Consider the following 24,565-nt stretch of genomic DNA (forward strand, 5'->3'; position numbering starts at 1 on the left):
AAATATCGCGTTTTTGTGAACATGCGGATTTTCACTGCACGGCAAACCGAATTAAACCACTTGATATTCTGTACCTGGGAGGCATAAGACACTACGTAATAAAAACCAAGTTTTTCAAGAGAGCCGTTATAATTTTTAAATAGTGCCTCAATTACACAACTATTTTTTACTCAAATTATGTTAATTTTTTACATATTATATGCCAATAATGTATGCCGATAGAAAAAGAAGTCAAACGGTGGTTAACTTTATGGCTAAAAGTGGACATATTGTCTTATGCCATTATATTTGCACTACATGTATACATCCATAAATGTTTACAAGTCAACTTTAACTTAACTATTTGAAAAAAAATGTTTTGTTGGGTCCTCTTTTAACATTCATACAATGACATTGCAAGTGAACATTAAAAAATATTTCATGAAGGAATTTTGTGAACACAGCCTCTAAAATACAGCAAAATATAATTTAACATGCTTTTTATGGGACATTTCTGGTTTATATTGTACGCCATGGAAAAACCAGCGATGGCGTTTGTAAAAAAAAAAAAAATGTTATCAATCTCAGAACGTACGAAATATAATTTTTTTTTTACCACTGCACCATTTTAACCATCATTCGAAAACAATATTGTGAATCTCATTTTAGTAACATCGTGCTTGCGACGTGACGGAAAAAATAAGTTCGAATCGGGAAGTCTGTCGCCTTCGCGAATTTTATTCGCGCCAACTTCGCAGATGCAACCTGGTTACGCGTTTCGTAACCTAGGAATACTATGGAGATATGTTTATCTAAGGTTGGCGCCGAGATAAGAACCATTTCCAAGTTAGCCCACGTGTTCGCGCGCGAAGATAGCTGTAGTTGTTCAGTCACCCGCGCGTGACTCCCGCGTCTGACGTGGACTCGCGGCGGGCGGCTGGAGGGGAGATACGGTGCGTCAGCGGTGGTCGGAACAAGTTCTGCAGAAAAATTATTCAAATTAGAAAATGTTTAATATACCACGTTTTAAAAATGGAATTAAAAAAAAAATCTTCAATCCCCCTCACAGATTCCTAACACTATACAGATTGCACTGAAATTAAATTTAGCAAAATAGCCCTCAAATTTTAGCAGGACGAGACAATAAAAAAATGGCTTCTGAGACCCCGTGTTAAATTCTAGACTGTAAAACTATTAAAATAAAAAAAAATGGTTTATACGTAACTGTCCGCGTTAATCTTTGACGCTTCTGGGTTTGACAACAAGTGGCGCATGCATCCACCCGGCTACCAGTCAGGTCCTGAAACTTAAAAAAAAAAAAAAAAAAAAAATCGTTAGTAATTTTAAGTTGCCTAAATTAGTTTTACGTATAGATAGTTGGTCGCGAGCTGGTGCATGCGGGTCAAGTGTGTGGCTGCCTCTGGATGGCCTCGACTCTCTGATTGGGCCCCCTCCCTATCCTCTGAAGCTCACGTCGATGGAAACGCGCGCCGCGACGCTAAGTTCTTCGGCCGTGGGCACCGCCAAGACCTCGCGCCGAAGCGTGTCTGCTATTATCTGCATGCTCGCGCGGCCTTCGAGTGCGGGATAGAGGACTGGCTGAGTTTCAAGAGTTTCTTTTCAATGCTCGGGGTTGAAAGAATTTACAGGAAACCTAAGCAATTTTAAAATGTTTGTGAGGGCATAAACGCCATTGCTGGTCATAAGAAACATTAGTTAACAAAGAAGTTGAAAATGCAAAAACTGATGAATGTGCAAACACACAGTGTCCTTTGTGTCAGTCTTGTTTGTGCCTGAGGACTGGAACAGATCTTAATTCCCGAAATGTCGCAAAATGTTAGCCTACGTTGATCGTCTGTGTTGTCAGAATATGTAATTTCATCGTTGGGTTATCATGTATCAGCGTCGCTGTATTGCAGCTGTGTTGTCCAAATTTTTTTCCTGTATTCACTGTTCTTTTCGCAACTGCCAACAGTCCACTGTGTTCATCAGTGTTGTAATTTTTAATTTGTTTTTCACCAATTCTTTCCAGGAATTTTATGTGCTGTCTATGTTCTTTAATTTTTTGACATCGGCTGATTTTGGCTTTGTTTCCGTGTGTTTGCCCATTCATCTGTTTTGTATAATCATATTCTTTGTCTGTTTTTGAGGTTTCTCATGACATATGGTGGAACGAGCAATAGCTTATGTCCACAAAAAATATTTTAAATCAATTTTCCTCATCGCAAGAATCATTCAAAGTATGTACAAACCTCAACAAGTTATGTGAAACGCGCATATCACGTTTCCAGCTATGGCCGTTCATGTTCACATCTTTCGATTTTTTTATAACTATGGGGTTTGAAAAGCTGCCTGCGGTCGCATGGTTTCCTTCCACGGACCAGGGGATAACTACTACCATTGAATATATATATATAATGTATGTATGTATGTATGTATGTATGTATGTATGTATGTATGTATGTATTCAATGCTACTTCTCACTGTTCTCGGGGGTCTCACGCCCGAGTAGTCAGCGTTCTTAACAGACGGCAGGGGCGCAACAACTGGGGGGGGGGGGGGGGGCAAGGGTATTTTGCCCCCCCTCTGAAACCTTGAAGTGGGGGCAAACGGGGACAAAGAAAGTGCTGTGTAATCAATTTTTAGATAATAAAACTGCTTAATTAGCGCCATTTTCCACCTTGAAATACAAATTTTCCCGGGGGAGGCCCCCCGGACCCCCTCGCTTCAATAGGGGGGATCGATGATTCTTTATAGAAAGGTATATTGCCCCCTCTTTGGAAATTTAGTTGTTGCGCCCCTTACAGACGGTATAGTAATATCAGAATCACAGGGTAAGGAAGTGAGTAGGAAACAGAATTAAACGTGTGTAACATATGTAATGAACATTACTCGATAGCACGGTGTTAAAAAAAAAAATGTTTTGAACAGAAACATCTTTACAGCTGTTTACAAATGGCAGCATCAGCGCATGTTTGTGTGTGTGTGTGTGTGTGTATATATATATATATTTATATATCCTTTTTTTTTAACGTTTATATACTTGATATTACTTTTGCAAACTTTTGCATGTTTTTGTATACTTTCGCAACATTCGTAACTGTAAACTCTCAACTCATGGTTGGACCCAGTGTTAACATTAGAATGTGATAAATTATAGATATTTCCAGTAGGTTTTATATATGATATTTTAGCTATCGTTGACCTATTAAATAATTTTTTAATTCCATTGAAGACATGGACATTCCCGTATAACATATAATGTTATGGTTAAAGATATAATGCTCTGATGAATCTGTACCGGATATTTCATGCCAAAAAAATACTCTGATATCGCGCGTTTTAGCCATACTCACTCTTCTGAAGATGTACAGTTTAAAAAACGAAAAATTGAAACTTATCCGCCTTCGGCGTATTCTTAAATGGTTTTCGTAAACAAATACCACTCGGATATCTTAATAAGTTTTCAAATCGCGTTTTTTTAAGCTCTACACGCCGTATGTGTGCCTTGGGTATGCGCAGGACTTATGAGGCATTAACCACATAAAAATAATTTCTTCCAATGCATATTAAAAACAATACAGCTTAACTAAAATACATCTGTCGATAAAGTAGGCAATAAGATAAAAAACAAAGTTTGGTGCTAACAAAATGTTAAAAGATAAACAGAAAACTAATCTACATGTAACACTGAATCAAGAATAGGCATACACATACATGGCTTGAAGTCATGCGTTGCGAGTGTGAGATAGTGCCATTAACGTTAATACCAGCATTGAATATAATATATATTATATATACATATATAATGTTACGATTATTAAAATGAAATAATCGTCGTGGGTTCGTAAATGGATAGCCCAATTAAAGATTTTACTACACAGTTTTATTGATTGCCAATATTTACATTACTAACAAATAATCTTTTAAAAATGCCTAATAATCAATTACACTTAAAAATGTTTATTCCCCAGTCATTCGGTTTTTACAAACCACACACCTCACTGGACCGCACCTCTGGCGCAACTCTCGCCGTAGCACCCCTCGTGGACCTCCGTCGCCGCACTCCGCCGCCGCCGCCGCACCTCCCTTCGCCGAGGATCCGCTCGACGCTTCGCTCGGGACTCTCGCCGCACCCACGGCACTCTAGCCACCCAACTATCGCCGAGAAACTCGCTCGCCCAGGAACTCCGCCGCACCCGCGGCACTATCGCCCAGACTATCGCCCTGAAACTCCCCCGCACCCGCGGTGCTATCGTCCAGACTATCGCCCTGGAAATGAACTTCCTCGGAGGCCGGCGTCCTGGGCTTATATAGGCCCACGCACCACTTATAGAATTCACGAGCGCGGCTGGGGCCAGTCGCGTCATCCCGCGCCGACTCGACGCCAGAATTATCGAGACAGGCGTCGGCAGCTCGCGCGATGCCAGCAGAACTCCTGCTGCCAGGTGTCAGGTAACGGCGCCGAGGCAGAGCGCCGCGCGGTGAGCGGAGGGGTTGAAGGAGGGGGGAAGCGACGACCCTTGTAATCCACCAGGTGCGCGCGGCACGTCTCACGTTGCGGCGGTTACGTGATGTCAGTGGCCGTGCGGGGCCACCAGCCAGCTCCGTACCTGCGCGCGCCGCAGCCCTGCTCACGTTCGTAACATTATATATATATATTTATTTATACATTTATACATATATACACACCAGTCACACATGTTCACACATAGATTCATGGCCGGAAATAGACCAGCAGGTGTTCCAGAGTCGCTACTTTATTAAAATTTCCTTGTCGCCCGGTCCAGTTCCTTCCAGATCCTGCCACTCGTGGCTCTAAAGGTCAGTGACCTGTTTCCCACGCACTCGCCTGCTGTATATTGCGGCATCACTTTGGGATGCTCTTTGATTAATTGGTATTTTATTTTATTCTTAAGTTATACATGCGTACTTTTGAAGTGTTCATATTGTGGCTTTGTATTATCTAGTTCGTTGTCGCTGTAGTATTAATTGTACATGACTTCGTTAAGTTTAAGGTGAGGCAACAGTTGATTGGGTTGCCCATTGCATTCTCTAATTTCTTCAGTTATTGTGCATTAATAGACCATGGTTGATAAATTGTAAATGGTTTGCACGCTCTTCAATACGAACCTTACAGGCCAATTTATATTTAAACCCTATCAATAATTGAGCGGATGGAATAGATAATTATTGAATTAACCGTGGTCGTAAAATTATTTATTTTCAGAACATCATTTCTAAATACATAAAAAATACATTTTCCCAAAACTTTAAAAAAAATCTCTGGTTTCGAGGCTTTTTGGCAAACAAAATTTTTATTGATTTACGAATACTATATTTAAAGAATATATAGTCTTGCGTCTAAGGTTGCAAACAAACGTTTTTTTTTTTAATTCAAACCTTTACACCGCATGATCACACGATCCTGGTTGATGATGTGGTTGAGATGTAAATCGCAGACCTGTGTGACGTCAGCGCACAGAGTGCGGAGAGTGCGGAGAGTGCGGTTTCGACGGAGCGCTGACCGGGCTGTCCCTCGCTCGGAGCGGGCAGGCAGGTGCCACATTCCTCCCGTCTCCCTCGGCGGTTATCTGTGCCGTCATGCCGTCATGCCGTCATGCGTGTGCTATCTGCGGGCGTCGCCGGTCCCCGGAGCACCTGCCCGCTTGCTCTTGCAGGGCATCATTGTATTTACTTATTGACTTCATTGCGAAGTTAAGGCATCGTGGTGCCCCGCCTACCCGGACCAGGGCCGGCGCGTCCACACAGGCGAACTAGGCAACCGCCTAGGGCGCCAAGTAGCTGGGAGCGGCGCAGCACGACACATAACAGCTCATATAATATGTTTAACGATTATTGAAACTAGATGAAAATTGATTTTTGTATCAGTTTGGAATGTTTGTATTGATATAAGTAATTATTTAAAGTCCACGGTGACCTGTTTATGATTTGTAATAAGTAAAAAAGTAAAAAAAAAAACTTTGCTTACATTTGATTGTTGACAAAATCTTAGGCTTACGTGATGTATTTTGAGGCAAGGAAAAATTTTTTTTGGGTGTCCGGGTGGGGGGGGGGGGACATTAAGGTTTTTCGCCTAGGGCGCCAATTTACCTTGCACCGGCCCTGACCCGGACACACACGGCGGCGTGCCGAGCTTCAGGAACAAACCACGTGATCTGAAAAATGCTCAAGCTATCTTGAGTGGTGTCTGCTTACGAAAACCATTGAAGAATGCGCTGAAAGCGGATGAGTTTTCCGTACTTCGCTTTTAAATTGTACGTCTTCAGAAGAGTGAATATGGCAAAAACGCGCGCTTTAGTCATAAATCAACCGGTAGAAATTCTTGAAAGTACTCGAGGGACTTGCATTAGACCTTTATCTTAATTTCTTCGCCAACTAATGTTATGGTTATAGATCAAATGACGCCCTTATCATCCCTCCTCACTAACAAAAGTACACCCCTGATTAGACGGGCCCCCTAAGCCTTCACTTAAGTTTAACCACAGAACTACACAACTGCACAAAAATCATACTTTATAAACTTATAATACTAAACTAACCTAATAGTACAAGAGCTGAAATTCAGACTTTTGCACTACTAAAGAACATAAACATAAGTTAATAACGCTTGAAACATGAATGGTTACAAACATTACACGGAGGTGGTTGTGGAATCACTGGCGACGTTGAAGGATGTTTCGCAAGCTCTCGTTTGAACTCTTGAGTGTTTCGGACCCTCGCAACTCTGCAAGGAGCCTGTTCTAGCAGCGCGCCGCAGAAACAGTGGCGGAGGCGTCTTGTGCGAGTGGATATATGGTTTAAGGTTTAAGAACGTTTAACACTTTTAAACCATTAAACTTTTAGACTTTTTGTGTAACCTAACTTTAAAAAAAGTATACGTAGTGCATACTTTTTAAAAAAAAACTGGCAAAGTTGAATTTGTAACATATTTGTGCAGTATGGATTAGGAGAACTAAATGAAATAAAAAACTGAAAATTTTGGTTTGAAGGTAGTGCGGGTGGCTGCTGCGTGGTATGGTTTAAAATCACACCAGAAAGAAAAAATATTTAATTTAATTTAGCCTTTTATAATAATAAAAATTCTGATAGTGTTAAAAAGGCCAGGTAAAATAAAAAAAAACTGAAATAAATTAAACCATATCACATAGCAGCCAGTAAGATTGGCTTTAAAACTAAAAATTTTCAGTTTTATATTCCATTTCAGTAGACAGTATTTTACTGTGTGAGAAGTCGCGTCATGTACGGCTACTGCTGTAGGCTTATATGTCAGTGTGTTAGTTTCAATAGAAACGTAAAAGTTTTTTAATACATTTGTTTAAATTTTAAATATTTTTTTATTAAAATTTCCTCTCCCTCTACCCCTTCCGAAAAAATCCTTTAATGGCCACTGACATGTTTTGATTAAAAATGTAATTTTCCAAACCCCTTTTTTTAATAATACAGGTTTATCTAAACATACACATTCTAATTTTATTTATTTTTATCTTTAAATTCCACTTCCAAAAAATTCCTGTCTCTGCCACTGCGGGTATCAGCATATTTCCTGTTAGAAATTAAGGAAATAGCTACACGAAGCATGCACGTCGATATAACTGGAGTTTCTAAACGAGTACGATCATCTTGGACGAGTCACCATTCGTGTTTACCCGCCGTTGTGTCACTGCGAACGTGTTTCAGCTTTTGAGATGAGTGGCGCGTGGAGGAACCATTCGCTCCTGCTCCTTTATTTGGCGTTCGACTCGCGACCCCGGTGAACCTTGCGCTTCTCCCGGGGCGTACGTGGGGCTAGTCACGTAGGCAGGACCAACCCTCCCCTCAGAGCCACCCGACCGCTTCCCCCTCCTTGTTTCTTATCGCCCTCTCCGCCTCTTCTTCCTTCCTTGCTTCCTGTGGAAACTCTATACGCCACGCGCGCCGGGTTCTGTTTCCCTTCTACCCGATCCTCTTGGACTCGAAGTGAAGATGGTTCGTGCGCCTACGGGATATGAATTAAATTGATTTGTTTGACTTATTTTTTTGGTCCAAACTCTGTAATTATTTTTTCAAAATATAAATTTGATTTTTTTATTTGTCGCCAAAGGAGATACAGCAGTATTGGCGAAGAAGTCATTGTGGCCTGATAGAACAATTAAAAAAAAAAAAAAAAAATAGCCTGTCATGGGGACTGTCAACAGAAGTGAAAACTTAAAATTTTCTTTTTAAATGTGTAATATTACATCATTTCTACGTCAAATGTACGTAAGAAAATGATTTTGAAAATATATCAGTACGTCAGCATATCATTTATCCTTACATCATTTTTTAGTAACAGCAGATGTCTGTGATATGTAAAAATTACGTAAAAATTCATTACCTAGCTATATGACTTACCAGTGATGTCAGACCTAGGTCATGTATTCACGTGGTCAAATTAACTTCACTTCTGCTACTACAGCATGTCGGTGACTCGAACCCATAAGTTTTGCCCCTACCAAAAATCGCTCAACGCGGCTAAATAAGTTTTCACTTAAAAAAAAAAAAAGTGAGCCAGTCTTTCAGTACTCGCCAGAGATGTGTAACTTTAACCTCGGTAACGCGCAAATTAATGTGTTCTCATGCTGCAAATACTCTTGTAATACGAAACTCGGATAATAAATTTAACTTGGAAACCTTTAAAATAATGCCGAGCGTGATAAACATACGCAAATAGTGTTTTCATCTACATTTCTTGACGCGAATCACACACAGTTTCCGTACCCGCCGCTAGAATTCGCTGCCGGAGCAGCTACGTCGACTATCGAATCATTATATTATATTTGAAAAGGCTCCGATAAAAGCGAAAAAGACTGGAAATAAAAGTCTCAACCCTGGCTTAGGACCTGATTTTCGGCAAGGAATTATGTTCTTGTAGCAACTATGTTTACACATTTCCGTTCTAATCGACTTCCGTCACATTCACGTAATTACTCCTTACCGAATGTCGTATACCAAGAGCTAAGATGTTACACATCAAAAGAGAAGGTTGTACCGGGGATTTCAACCCGGCACCTTCCAGAATGCGGGACCACAGCGCCACCTAGCTCTGCGATCTTGTTGGAACTGAAACTCATTAGCCGTGGAGAGAATTTGACAAACCGTGTAATAACTCGATGTTTTATTTTTATAGTATGCAAAACAAAACAACTTTCTCTGGTTAACCGAGTGAAGGTTTTGAATGATAATCTTCTCGTTACGGCTTTAGAACATAGGCGATATTTGTTGAAAACAAAGAATTGGTAAGTCTAGTTTCTGAAACTGGTGTTGCGTAGTAACACAGGCGAAGAAAACAACACTGACTTGTGTCCAGAAGAGTAGGTTGTGCAAAGCCTGCTTCTCATATATACATCATTAAATATTTTTTCAAATACTATTTTGTCTCATTTTTGACAGGAACATACTCGTATCTGTTTCTATTGTGTTACTTTCAGATATTACAAGATTTCTGTCGAATATTGAATTTATGATCATCTCAGATCAGTTTTCGCTTCATAAGTGGCTGCAAGTTATATTCGTCCGTGAAAAACACACTCTCTAACACACACACATACACAACAGACACAGACAGAGAGAGTGTGTGTGTGTGTGTGTGTGTGTGAGAGAGAGAGAGAGAGAGAGAGAGAGAGAGAGAGAGAGACAGCCAGCCCGAAGCAGATAGGGACATTGAGCGTGTACATCGGCCCTAAGAAATGGCGACTCGTCATTGCTTCCTTCGCAATCACTTGAGTGAAGCCTTATCGATTGAGGCCGACGAAGGGAAGGACGTCATTGTCTGTACCAAATTTAACCCCCCTCATCCCCCTCCTCCCACGAATCGATCGTCGTGGGGTTGGCTTCGCTCTCCTCTCCCACACCTCCGGCGAGTGTAGTGCGTGTGCTCTAATGGGCATTATTTACTATCTCTGTCCAGTGCACCATTTCGGCCATTAGCGCTGTCCTTGTTTCCCTGTGCTCTGTTGCCAGATGTACGCCACAGAACACAAAAGTTCACAAAATGTAATTAATTAAAAAAAACTGTATATTAAGCATTGTATTTTGTAAAGAAAAATTTGGAATGAGAATTTTGAAAATACATTTTCTTGTGGTATTTCATAAAGTGCTTTATCTTTCGATGTTCAATTCTTACTTCTAAGGAAACACAACTGAAAGAAGCCATTCTAGTTCCACCCGAATTTTTCGTCAAATTTTTATATCATTTAATATAAAAAAATTTGATTCTGTTTGAATACGTGATATTGTTATTAATAGTGAACAAATGAAACAATATAGATCTCCTGTAAAGTAATAATTGGTGTTTGGAATTGATAAATTTTTCTTTTAGAATGTATACAACTGAAATAATACCGTCAAAAACACTATTTTATGGTCTAAGAAAAATTAACAAATAGTAATATTTAAAAAATCTGTATGTGAATGTGTGTGACTGGTTTAATGTAATACTACTTTTTTTATTATCTTGTTTTGGCAACGCCGTATTTTTTACGCGTTAATTACTTTCCAGCACGTGTATACGTATGCTTAATTACCTGTAAATTAGCTTTTCGATTAAATTTTGTAATGGTTGCCTCCTATCTTTGAAAGTTTAGTGAAAGCTTAATTCAGCTTTATATCTTATTACCTATTTGATCATATATAGCTTGTTTTTTTAAATATTTAAATGTAGGCTGTAATGGCAGAACATGTGTTTTGAGTGTAAGAAAAGGCGTATCGCATCAACTTCGCCATCAATGAAGACGATAACAAAATAATGCGGGTCCTCCTCAGTAACCCGTCTCCGCTGGCCATCACTTCCTCCCTCGATGTGAAACGCGTCGTAAAGAAACGTGACCGAACAGTTACGACTGGGCCAAGGAACGATCTCGAGACGCAGCATAGTTCCAGGATACCATTTCCTTATAGGCCTACATCGCCCTCGTGTAGGTACTGGTGCTTAAACCATACCTACCGATATATAGTCGGTGTCATGTAACTTGTTCCAAATTTGACACGACGCACACGTGGTACTGATTGCCTACGTGTCCTTCCGCTACTTTTCTACCAACAGTTTTTGTAACCAACTTAGTGTGATTCAGGGTTCGTAAACAAAATATCATGTGATGCTTTGCATCTAACAGTTGGGAAATGGGTACCCAGAGTACTACTAACTTTAAGAACTGTTTGAATTTGAGACTATTAGCTATTTTTCTTATTCGTCAATGTCTGGATATAGCTTTTCATAAATTTGCTTTCGGTAACTATAAAATGTTTTTGGTATGTCGTTAACCCAATCGAAACGGCGCTGACGAGCCTTCATTTCAGAAGAATTAATGTTCCATTTGATTTATTTATTATTTTTAATTGTGGTCGATTTGTTGTTTTTTTTCGTCGGTCCATAATGTTCTGTCAGGCATGTAATGCCCGATGCAACGCATTGAAGCAACCGCAGTCACACGATTTTGAATCGTGCATGATCATGAAAGACGTGAAATCTTCGGAGGCAGTTTTACACGTAATGTTATGTATCGTTTTGAAAAAAAAAATCATGCTATCCCGCAACGCGCGGTACAAGTGAAATTGCTCATTTCAGTGTTCCATTAAAAATATAAAACAAAATATTCAGCAAAACACTTGAACTCTAAAACTAAGCTAAATCCAGCTCAGAACAGTAGAAGTTTGGTTGGGGTGGATTTGGGGGGGGGGGGGGGGATATTTTTCGTAATTCAGCCTCTCATGGGGGAGGAAGGTCCATGGTGTAATACAATAACAAACAGTAACAAAAGGAACGACATAACTTATGAAAAAAAAAATGTTTTGAGCAATAGTTTGTGAAAAATAGTTACGAAGTTTATCTGGCTATAGCTTCTTGATCCTTGATTTAATTTTTCCCTCTTCAAAAATGGCAGTTCTTCTAGTATACAATGGAATTTCACGCTAGAGGTTCACTGTTGTAACACACGTGTCGTCGAGAAGTCTGCAAAGAGCCTGCCTTGGCACTAAGGGCGACACTGGCTCGCACATCACACGCCTCACAGCCTCTACGCGCCAGGCGCAGAACTGGTGTGCATTCTTCTAGTCGGTAACGCTCCTCTGTGGGACTTAGAGCGGTCACCCTAGCATTTTATGGTATATTACCTATACAACTTACAATCCTGTGTGTAGAATTTTTAGTACCTAAAAAGTCCATGGGGAGAAAAAAACTCGTTTTAGTCCAAAAAGTACACGTTATAGACGAAACCAAGGAACGGAACTTATAGAGATAAGTTAAGTGGCTCTTCAATGTTATTCATAATCAGACACTTTTAATAAATTTTATGAGGTTTGTGACACCTGGAGCTCTGCGTGCCGTTTGGCGACCCGGCCAGGCGGTGTTCCCCCTAGTCATTGATCGCCCCACCCCTGTGCGTTGCACTTGTAGTTGCGCTGTGACCGGCTGTGACCGGCTGCTAGGGGTGTCACTCGGCCAGCGTGGACGCGTTGTCGCCCGAGGCACGGGCGAGAGGCCGACGAGGGCGCTGAGGGGCGACGCATCGCGCCCTCGCGGCCGGCCAATCACGACGCGGCCCGCTGACTGCCGGGCGGCGCGACCCTCCTCCCGCGCCGGCGCCTGGAGACGCAGCTGGAAATGTTACCGTTTACACAGAAACCAGTCGCCAAGAAACATATTGTAACTTCGTACAACACATGGCTGTGGATATTTTTGTATGTATGAAATATGTACGTTTTTTCGAGATCAAGAGGGATACAGCTACTGCTAGTATTGTAGGCTCGTATGTCAGTTTTAACGAATACACGTGTACAAATTTTAATTTTTTAATTCCCCCTCCGAATATATATATATATATATATATATATATATATATATATATATATATATATATAAATTTATTCAATTTAAATGAAGGGTAAAAATAAGTCCATAAATGCAAAACTAATGGAGGACACTATTGCACCCCAGCTGTGCGTGCGGCAGGTGTAGGCAAGGAAGAGCCCGAGGGTTGTTTCTGCTGGTCCGTGGGGAGGGGGCGAAGGGGAGCAGCGGACAAGGAGGGGGAACCGGCGGGGCCATTGTGCGAAGTCACCTGAGCCTCGAGTCCCGCCGGCAATAGACTCGGCAGGTGGGCGGCCAGCTGGTGTGTGCTGTCACGTACTGTAGTTCAAGTCTTTTACCACCGCGGACCGCAACGTCTTCGAGCTCTCGACCCCAGCACGGTTGGAACTTCCTGCCCCGACCATCCTTGTCCTGTACTCAACCTGCCTGCTCAATGCTTGCACTATTTCACCCCGCATGCATGAGCCCAGTGTTTCACCTGGGCCCAGCTTAACTAGTTATAGTCTAGACCTAGAGTTAAGAGTGAGCGGAATTGGTAATGGCATCAACCGTTGCCATGGCTGGCCAGTCCCCAAAGTACATCATGCTACCCTTTCTGCATGGCGTGAAACCCAGCATGATAAGGCGCATAGGCTTCGGCCTGAGACACACTTAGTCTTCCCTAACCCAGACCCCTCCCAAATATATACACTTAGTTTTAGTTAGGTTAGGAAATTAAAAATAATAATCTAGTTTTTCCACCCTGCCACCGTCGTATCGCAGCACGTCAAACATAATCAGTAATAGTGCCTGACGATGCCGGTATTATGTCTGATAAGTAGGAAACATAATGTCTTCGTTAAGGACTCCGCCTTCCTGTACACACACACGGTGTGCAGAAATTCAGAAAACACCACGCGATTTGAAAACGGCTCAAGATATTAGAGTCGTGTCTGTTCACAGAAAGCATTTAAGAATACGCTTTGGGCCAGTGAATAGTTTTGTTTCTTAATATATATTTTTAAACTGAATTTTTAGGAAAGTGAAAATGGCGAAAACGCCGGTTTTCAGTACATGTTTCAAGCATGAAACCTCTAGTACAGATTCTTTAAAGCACCCAATGGGCTTGCATTATACCTACTTAGTTCGTATAAAGTACTAGGCTAGCCGAAATTGTATCATTTTTCTCGGAAATAATGGAAGATTATTCAGATTTAAAATTTAAATTGTATAAAATGCACACGTGCGTGTCAAATACTTCACCAAGTTGTTAGTGGCGGGTACAGGAATTTATTTTAGAATAGGATTTAAAAAAAATTTCTAAAAAACTTAAGTAAACAAGAGTCCAAGTGTTTCACTGTTATTAGTATTATTTTTGTAAAGATTTACATCGGCGGTTGGACTTACATGAAACCAAATTATCTGCCAAGCAAAACATTCTCGGTTAAATTTCCATGTCGTCGGTCGCCTCTTATTCTTCGGCCCGGCGCACAGTGGGAGATTTGCCCGAAAACGTGGTCAAAAATACAAAAACCAATGTTATGTCATACAAACTTCATTATAGGGGTTTTCGAGGTCGCTAATTACGAATTTAATGTTAAAATCAATTAGTTAATGGCCGTTCATCTTATAGAGGCTAAAATAACAAAAAATACATATAATTTGTAGTCTATAATATGCATATTAAATGATTGTAATTCTATTGAAAATTGCTCATCATGGTAAATAATATTTTGTATGTAACAGATATCTCATTCCGATTTATTGTTACAGTCAGTGTAACAAGTGATTCAATTTGCTGCTCGATATAGTTTTTTTCTCTTACAATGCATTCAGTGTTTTCATGGAGAAACTGCAGTCTGATTGGCCTACAAAACCTGGGAGATGAAGGCCTCGGATTCTTCCATATAACTATTTCGTCCCAAGATTTCAGTTCAGAAGAAACAAGTTGCAATGGTACAAAAGACGTTAAGAACACATTTGCATCCGAATCAGAATCGTTGTTGAATATTTGCTTGTACTCACTGTGTCCCGAGCTTCCATCACATTCCCATTTACAAATTAAACTTAATGCACGCACATCGTCAGGATGTAAACTTTGTATCACTTCTTCTTGGACTAGTAAAATACGTTGACAGGTGTGATCTAACAGACTTTGAAACTTCACTTCTGTACTTTTCTCAGTAACTGTGATACTCGTACGCGGTACATAACACCTCGATTTCGCTTCCCTTACTGCTTCATAACTGGGATACAATTTGCAGTTGTGTTTTCGCGCTGTTGATCTAATTACACTGTATTGATGCCTACTCAATTTAGCTTCAACCATTGTAGACAAAGCCTCATCTGCAGATATTGTCTTCTCGACTTGCATACTATATAACGATTCCGATATTTCGAAGCTCTTGTTGGGGTAGTTGTGGTTATGTCTTTTACTATGTTGGCAGCATCTATATTACCAGACGAATGAAGGCTCATCTGAGTGGCATAAGACAGCATCGACATGTCTACATTTGTACGTAGTTGCTCTGTTCTCCTTCGTTTCGTTCGTTCACTACTTGAACTAAATTCCACGGAAGGGCATCCACGTTTCTTTGCCGACTCTCCAGAACTGGGATTACTTACCGAAATACAAATGTTCTTGCTGAGCCATGCTTGATTTTTATTCAGAAAATAGTCAATGTTTCTTGAAGATTCTTTCCATTTAGTGTTTAGCTTAGAAAAAAACGTGGACAAAGCAGGCCTTGCACTCGCAGGTATTGTTATAATGCAACCCCGTTTCTCGGACAACACTTTCTGTAGGTGTTCCAGACTAGTTCTTGTATCTGTAGTTAAGAAGCCCTTCAGCATCAAGTCCTAGTATGTGCCAGTTCTTCTTCTCCTGATCCTAAAATGAAAACTTTGCATGACTGCAATGCAATGGCACTTATTAAAACCATTGGGCGGGTAAAAAAGTTCAGATCGGGGAAATAGGGAAATTGGTTTGCAGTAATGGAGTCCTTTCTTGGATTATTTTCTGTATGAATAGAGTAACATAGATTAAAAACAATTTGTAATATTAAAAACATAATATTCACAAATTATTAATACCATTTTGTTGAATATAATTACAATAGTGTAATAAAATGCACTGATATTTTTATGTCATTCTGTTATAGTGAAAAAAGAAAATACCAAAGAAATAGTCAACAAAATTCTACCATAATTAAGCTGTCAAAAATTGTTCATTATTTGTGTTGTTTTTGGTGAATTCCTTTACAAGTTCTTTGTTCAGTGCTCATTTGCGTTCGCAACAGTAGACCATTAGGAATAATGTCTTATTCGCGGGATTCATTCTTGGTTATGGTCGATCCGGAATTTCTTAAGGGGGGAAATGTAACTGACTTGGCCCTAGAAGAGCTAGTTTTCTCGGAGTGCTTCCCATTTCACTGTTGTATTCCATTCATGCTTCGATTCTACCCCAAATCACAGTCACTGGCACTGAAGACCTAGGCTGTTAAACTTCGCTCAAATTTCTCAATTGTTGCCATTTCTTCCATCCCATCATTACATACAGTCTCGTGAACTAATTTAGGAAGTTTCTTCATCTCATTAGATAACAATCATTGAATTGTAAAACAACACAAGACATAAACTTAATAAATTCCTTATGGGTTTGTGTGTACCCACCCATAATTATATGGTTATTTTACAGCTGGTAAATCTAAAACAATTGTCCTTCTTAGTGAACAACTTTGAAGGACTTTAGATTTGCTTCTTACCAGCAGTAAAAAATTCTGTATCAATAAAAAATCGCACTATACCAACACTACATGTGGTTTTCATCAAAGATTTCTGAAAGGCTAGGCCACCACTAGTAAACTTCTCCAGACTTTAACAGACATCAATGACGATGTCGAGAATTAACTGACAATTAGTGAAGCTTATGAAGGAATAAGAAAAAAGGCATCTGGTATTAGACGGGCTATGCACATTGTCGACAATGATGGGTCGGCTTAGACCCGCCATAGCCTCAGGAAGTCGCCACCAGTGCAGCAATGAAGGAAAAAATATCGTACACAAAGGGTAGCACATATTAGCAGCTAGTTATTGTAAATTCGTATTACTAAAACAATAAACTAAACGCTCTATTTCGAAAGAAAGGTGCATAATGGGGCATACCCAACTAAAAGCCTCGATGTAATATGATAAAACTAAATTTTCATTATGTTCACAAAGTAGCTTTAGAAAATAAAACAAAAAAACATTACAGCTTTATATATAACAGCATAAGGCAGCGATATAGACGCCATATCTCCAGGAATTGCATCCATTTTTCAGAACTCAAAAATATCAATTTTTACGGTCGCGACATTCACTTTAGTACATCATGGAATTATCTTCAACATAGTTAGGTCCGCCCAACGCACTCGACCCTCACTTGTCAGCTGCCGTGAAACCTCAGGATGTGGGAATTTCTTATTGCCATATCCGGTTTCCAATGCAGGGATGATCTAACATTACTACCACATCGCCAGTTTGGTCGGGATTTTAAGTTCGAAATTTGCATTTTGACCACGTTTTCGGGCAAATCTCCCACTGTGCGGCGCGACGGTCACGTGACTTACCCCTTCCCCCCACCCCCTTCTTTTACACTTTATCTCCCGTGCAGTCTGACCGGTAGCACTTGGGGTCCCGCGGCTGCCGGCTATTCTTGCCCGCGCGCGAGGGAGAGAGAGATGGTTGGCACCAAGGAGGTTATATTCAGCGATACATCCTATTTGTAACCTCCTTGGCGCATCGCGCGTCGAAGGGGGCCGGGTCGTGTTGGCAGCCGTCCATCTGCAGGTGTCGTGCCCTTCGGGGCTTCTAAATAACAATAACCTTTACGTTCTTTCAATGATACTTGCAGTAGGTAAGTTCGATTGAATGTACGCCATTGCTGATTTTCACAGTATGCCTTAGAAAAACCCCAAGAATTGATTACAAATATTAATACCAAAACATGCGGAAAACGAACCAAAATTAGCTGACGTCAAATGTTAAATGCCTTGACAGCACAGATAATTACGTGGAAAGAATTTAGTCAAAAATATGTTATCGACACAGACGCACACAGTCTGCTTGTGCCTTAAGACGGGAGCAGATGTCAGTTCATGTTCCTGTTTCTTCGTAGGAAACCTACTAGTGTGCTGTCGTTGTGATGTCCAGAATATATGTTCAGTATCATCGTTGAGTTTGTTTGTCGCTGTGCTGTCCGAGGTTGTGTTTTATACTAACATGTCATACATTCAGTTGAATAATTTATAACATAGAGTGCATAAATTTGTTTATAGTAAGAAATAAATTCTACAACTCCGTGACCGATTTAAAATATTCTTTCACTGTTGTAAAGTTAACATGATTACAAATGGACGTAGGCTATGTGTTTTGGTGTGTTTGAGTGTTTATAGGCCTATATGTGTGTGTGTACGATATCGTGATATTTTAAAATAAAGCATGATACATTCTACCATTTTAACTGCTTTATTGTCTTACGGCGTTTAAACCTTTACAATTAGGCCTATAACAAAATAACCACGTCGCGCAGTTGGCACGTGGCTCACACGTGCTTTCGAATTATGTTAATACACACACTTTTATGTCTCGAAAGTCAACATAATTTTCGGATTTAATCCAGTCTTTCTTTGTTTCTTTATCATGATATTGATACAGTACCTATTGGGTAAATATATTTCAATTTGAAGGCCAAATGGAAAAAGAAAATAGTTGTAGCTTGACATTAATTGAGGTTTCTGTTTATTTATAGCGATTCTTCAAAGAAAACTGGTGTTAAAAATATGTATCTTCTCGTGCAAAGCCAGTTACTACGTTAAGTAACTTATAATTAAACTTATAGACAATAAAACTGTTAAATACAAGAGGGTGGGGCCTAATCTACCTTTAGGCCCATTCTACAATGATACGGAAACGGAGACGGATCTCGTAAACGAAGATGAATCTCACGGAACAAAGTTTATGCAATAACACGAAGCAGGGTCGGTGCAAGGTAAATTGGCGCCCTAGGTGAAAAACCTTAATTCCCCCCCCCCCCCCGGCCGGACACCCCCAAAAAATTTTCCTTGCCTCAAAATACATCACGTAAGCCTAAGATTTTGTCAACAATCAAATGTATGCAGGCTTGTGTTTTTTTTTTACTTATTACAAATCATAAACAGGTCACCGTGGACTTCAAATAATTACTTATATTAATATAAACATTCCAAACTGTTACAAAAATCCATTTTCATCTAGTTTTAATAATCGTTAAACATATTATATCGGCTGTTATGTGTCGTGCTGCGCCGCTCCCAGCTACTTGGCGCCCTAGGCGGTTGCCTAGTTCGCCTATATGGACGCGCCGGCCCTGACACGAAGACGCAGACAAACCCGTACGGACCAATAGAAGCCGAGTACTTGGCTGCGATGGTAGCCATGTTTCTTTATGTTCTAAATGCGTTAAAAATTGTTTCAAGTACAAGAATATACATTGTTCTACCACTACTTTGTCGTTTATTTTAATATATGCAAATTCTGCCCGTGCTATGATCTCGAAGTGTAGTGTTTTATTTTATTAAATTTATATATTTTGTAACTATGAAATGCAATCTCATTGGTTGCCATTTGTTACGTTTCCGGGCATTGTGGAAGCCGCAGACGCTATAGTGAAATGTTCCTGGAGATCCGTCTCCGTTTACTTGATCCATCTCCATCTCCGAGCCGTTGCAGAACGGACCTAACTGAAAAAAAAAACAAGTGACAGCGCGGGTGCCCGGTCGTGGGACGCCGGTGGATTGCGACACTACTCGCACGGAGCCAACTCCGGCTGTCGACGGATCGAAAGGTCAAGCTGCCCCGCTATTGTCGGACAGCGGCGCGGCGCGAAGACGCGCTCAGTTGTACAGCATGCCGAGTCAACTCGTCTCAGATTGTGACAGTTGTCATGTTGTCATAATGTAGTTCCAGTGGTGCCCCGTTTCCGCAACATGTCACGTCGTGCGAAGCATCCACACGACGTTTGTTCACGAACACTCGCAAACCTCATGAAGTTGGACAACAGCGATACGTGCAGTGCCATCGAGAGAAACGGAATGGCCGGGTGCAAAAAAAAATTTAAACGTAACTGTGGCCATAACGGTACACGTGATCTGCAAGTATCACTTATCTGTAAGATTTCCTATTAAGTCTATTAAAAATCTCGAATTAACAATCCCCCGGGATTTTGTCCCCCCCCCCTCCCCCCCTCTCCTTACTCCTGGCTCACGACGGCCCTGTATACGTAGACTATTGATCTACCACTATTGAGGACTGTCAAATTTAAGACAAATTAGGTGCAACAGACTATAGCAGCGATAGAACTCGTTCACCGACAACTGCGTTGCATAGACGACGGAAGAGCTGTAATAGTCGTGTGTGGGTGGGGAAGGGGGAAGTACCAAATTTTTTTTATCTTTCGCTTTTTTTTTCTTCAGTGCACAGAGTTTGAAGAGCGACTTAGGCAATGTTTAAAAGTTTCTTGCTGGTGAGCCAAAGGTCCTGGGTTCGATCTACTCACGGGGAAATTTTTCTCCGGGTTTGCGGGAAGCGATGGGGAACCATCGCAGAATCATCTCGCCAGTTTCATAGACCGACCAACTCGTCAGCTTCATGAATACTTTTTTTTTGTGGACTACAGCATCCAGTGCTACCGACCAAAGTTTGAATATGATTTGGGGAGTAATACTAATGAACTACACTGGAAAAAAATCTGTACTTTTACACAAGATTCCTTTTGAAACAAATTGCCAAGAAGTAGTTTGTAATAACCATCGCAAAATTTTTCGTTATTTTTGCAAACATGAAATAAGTTTTTGGAAACAGTACTGAATATTCCTTGTCGCGCTTACAAAAATTGGAGTAAATTTTTAAATTCTAATTTATGTTTCACACAAGCATACATTTTGTTAACTAATTGAGAGATAATTGAGTATTCAAGAATTATACTTTTTGTTTTATTACGCCAATTAATGTGCGCAGTTAATATTATTGGAAATCTATTCAGGAAATGGTTTACAAATAACTTTAATGTGGGTACTGGGACAACACCAAGCATAAATGCCTGGGCAAGAATCCGAACCCAGTATTTCTGAGTATATATATATATATTATATATATACATATATATATTTGTAGTGATACAGGTGCTTTCATTTAATATACCAACTTACCAATATTTGCAATTTTACATGGTTATTTCAGAGCCATTTACAGAAAAAAATGGGTGTATGTACTTATTAAGTATGCGCGTTAGAAGTTATACTTACTTCACGTAATAAAAAACTGACTTCAATGTTGCATGCAAATAATTAATAAAAATAAAATAATGAAAGGACGGTTGGTAAAGTATAAATCTAATTAAATTAAAAAAAAATAAAACTCAGTATTAGATATTAATATAAACAAGTGTAAAAATTAGTTATTTAGTTTAGTAAAATTAAAGGTAGGAATTTTAATTAATAAAGAAAATTAAAATGTGCTGAATATTTATTATAACTTAATACTTTTAATTATTTATTAAATAAGAAAGTAATAATTTATAATGCTAATAAATTATATATACGGGAACATAACTTCACTTATGTAAATTCACTTGAACATACACTTGGAAAAGTTTATAAACGCAATTTATATCACTAATATTCACAATTAATATATATTTTTAATTATATGTAAAAGTATTAAATTTCAATCACTAAAGTATAAGATTTAAAAGAACATATGTGATTTTTGTTTGCATGTAGCTTTTTTTTGTGTGTAGCCTTTTATTCACCCTGTGAAAATTTCGCTGCATGGTGCGTGAGCTTCGTAAAATTTCACGCTCAACATTTGTTCATAAAGCGCCTAAAGAAGTATAATTTAAAAAAAAAATTACAGTGTAATGACTACTTCATGTGTGGGCGAGCCTTTCAGTCAGTACTTCTCGAACAGCGGAGTTCAGGACAAAGGCTCTTTGGAGGGCCTTCATGGGGAGACAGTCTCTTTTGTCAAGCCGAAACTTCGGAATTCACCTGTTCTCTCACCTTTTTTCTGTCATGATGTGGCGTGACAGCCATTCCAGAGACAAAAGAAATTGTATGCGCCGTTTTCCATCGTGGGAATTTGGTTTTATGTTTTCCTTCCTGCTATTTTTTTTTTTTAAGTCAGAAGAAAATATCCGTTTTGGAGCCATAACTCAAGCGATTTTTTTTCTACTTGGACTTTTTTTCTGTCTAATTCCTTCAACGGGATTCTCTGTGCGGTCTATGCATTTAACTTTTGACACCGGCTGATTTTGGCTTGTTTTCTTTGTGCTGGCGTACTCATTTTTTTGTCCGTAATTGCGGCTTATCTACGACATACAGTATGACCAGAAATAGCGTATGTCCAAAAAAAATTAAAACAAAAAGTAAAGCTTATATAGTGGAACATAAGAAGAAATTGTCTTAGATTAAAAAAAATTACGACAAGAAAATGCAATAAAACATAATGTGCGTGTGTCATATATATATATGGGTAATGGTAGAAGAAGAAGAAGTAAACCTAGGTTTGCCCAGGTTAACTTAGTATTATCCAAGTTTGTTGGGTAAAATACGAATAATCTCTTGAATTCTGTTTTTACTCGTGTACACTTTTACGTCTACCCAACGCTTACTGGGTAATGTTAGAAAAACCAAATTATTGATAACTTTAGTTATCGACCGACAAAACATTGATACCTTAACTAAACATACCTCTTAAAGTATTTTGAATGAGAAAATTTGTAATGAAATGTAACCAAATTCATAATTATTATAATTCACAAAATGGAATATTCACAGAATAGTACTTACGTTGTTATTGATAACAAAGAAATTATTTGAGTAAAACAAACTGCCGGACACTTATAATTGCAAAATTGCAAACTGGAATGACGGCGCCCGCGCGTCTTGTGCAACGTACCTACTCAAAAATAACCGCAACACCTAACATTACCCAGTCAGCGTTGGGTTGACGTAGGTGTACTCGGGTAAAAGCCGAATTAAAATTTATTTTAGGTACTATTCGGACTTTTACCCAACAAACTTGGATAATGCTAAGAACCCAAGTAAACCTAGGTTTACTTCTTCTTATAAGCACTACCCACAACATAAATATATTCACACATATACATACACACACAAAAGTTGAACCGTGTTGCTAATTTTAGTACGTGTAAAATTTCATAATTTTGTTCAAAGAAAATAACTATCTCTATCTTGAAAAAAGAGTAGTTCAAGTTTCCTTGTCGTGTATGCATGCAATACCTGCTGTAAATGACGTTTTAACTTCGCTCAATGTCGGCTGGTTTTGTAATGGCAGTGCTTATATTAGTTTTAGTAAATCACCTGTTGCTAGCTAGTATGCTGAGAAGCTTTATTGCAAAACGTTCTTTTCCATGATTCAAAGACAAAAATCCAACAAAGGTATTAGATGGTAAAAATTATAAAATAAAATAATAATTTCATACTAAATCTGAACATGTATATCTAAATATTTATAACATGACGATATTTATAACAGTGATGTGTTAATATCTACATGGTAAACTCTAATACTGACTGACTGACTGACTGACTGAATACGCACAGCTTAGACCAGTGGGTTTAGGAGCATGAAATTGTGCATAGGAGTTCCTTCTATAACATAAGTGAGCACTAAGAAAGAATTTTTGAAAATTCATCTCCTAAGTGGGTTAAATAGGGGATGAAAGTTTGTAGTAATATTTTGTCATTTTTTAAGTTAGAAATATGGATATTGGTATTTAGGCTTCTGTTTATAAATAAAAGTCAGTTGTATAATCTTGTTTGGTAATTCATCAGAAATGAGGATCAATTACTTTCCCCATCAGGCACACGGCTAGTAATTAAAAAAACGACTTGTGCAAAATGGTTTATTTTTAACTTACGAGCAGATTGTTATGTTATAAAATATTTATATGTATAGTTGTGTTCATACTTTTTTCGGTGTTTATTGCTGAAGGAAATTAGACCAGCTACACTTTGTTCAAAATAAGATTTCGTGGTAGGTTCTGCAAGAAGCACTTAGACTTGACAGCAGAATATTTTTATAAAATCAACAAAATAAAATATTGATGCATGTTTAACTAGTCTTCTGCTACAGGAATCAGTGTTAATTACGTGACAGTATTCAACTGTCGTACACTGAATGTTCTTGCAGCATCTATCAAAAAGTACCACTTTGTCTCGAACAGTGTGTACGTGCATCAGTACGGTTGTGTATGTTAAATGTCAGAGGTTGCCATGCCTGCGTTACTGCATGGCTACTGCGTGATGCCACATTTTGTTCAGACGATGAGGAACACCCAAAACATGGGCTGAAGAGTAGTTTGCATCATGGAAACAGTTTTATATGACTGTATCTTATGAAAGTTACTGTGTTCAAGGCCTCGCCTACATTGGCACACATGAGGTGTGCAGAGCTTCAGAAAAAAAAATCGTTATTTGAAAACAGTTCGATATATCCGAGTGTTGTCTATTTAAAGAAAGTTTTTAAGAATACGCTGAGGGCGGATGAGTATTTTCTGTTTCCGGATTTGTTTTTTAAACTGTGTTTTCATAACAATCTTGAGTCATGAAACTCCCGGTAGAGATTCCTGAAAGCACTCAAGGGACTTGCATTGCACAGTTATCTTAATTTCCCCGCTATCTAATGTTAACGGTTACCGCTCAGAACTCCATAGTTTCC

At 39.2% G+C, this 24,565-nt stretch overlaps 1 protein-coding gene across 4 annotated transcripts in view; it reads left to right on the forward strand.

Moving 5' to 3' along the window:
* LOC134546214 (protein cueball) overlaps positions 1-24,565 on the forward strand; it is a 100,247-nt gene that overhangs the window by 62,251 nt on the left and 13,431 nt on the right. Inside the window, exon 1 of one of the 4 annotated variants that reach the window (XM_063388833.1) lies at positions 13,124-17,699. The exons of the other annotated variants lie outside the window; for them this stretch is intronic. Within the exon in view, the coding sequence (XP_063244903.1) occupies positions 17,684-17,699 (16 nt within the window). The 5' untranslated portion in view covers positions 13,124-17,683. Of the gene's footprint in view, positions 1-13,123; positions 17,700-24,565 lie in introns of those variants that run through there. 4 annotated transcript variants of the gene reach the window in all.

The sequence above is a fragment of the Bacillus rossius genome, chromosome 1, assembly GCF_032445375.1.
Source record: "Bacillus rossius redtenbacheri isolate Brsri chromosome 1, Brsri_v3, whole genome shotgun sequence".
Lineage (NCBI taxonomy): Eukaryota > Metazoa > Arthropoda > Insecta > Phasmatodea > Bacillidae > Bacillus > Bacillus rossius.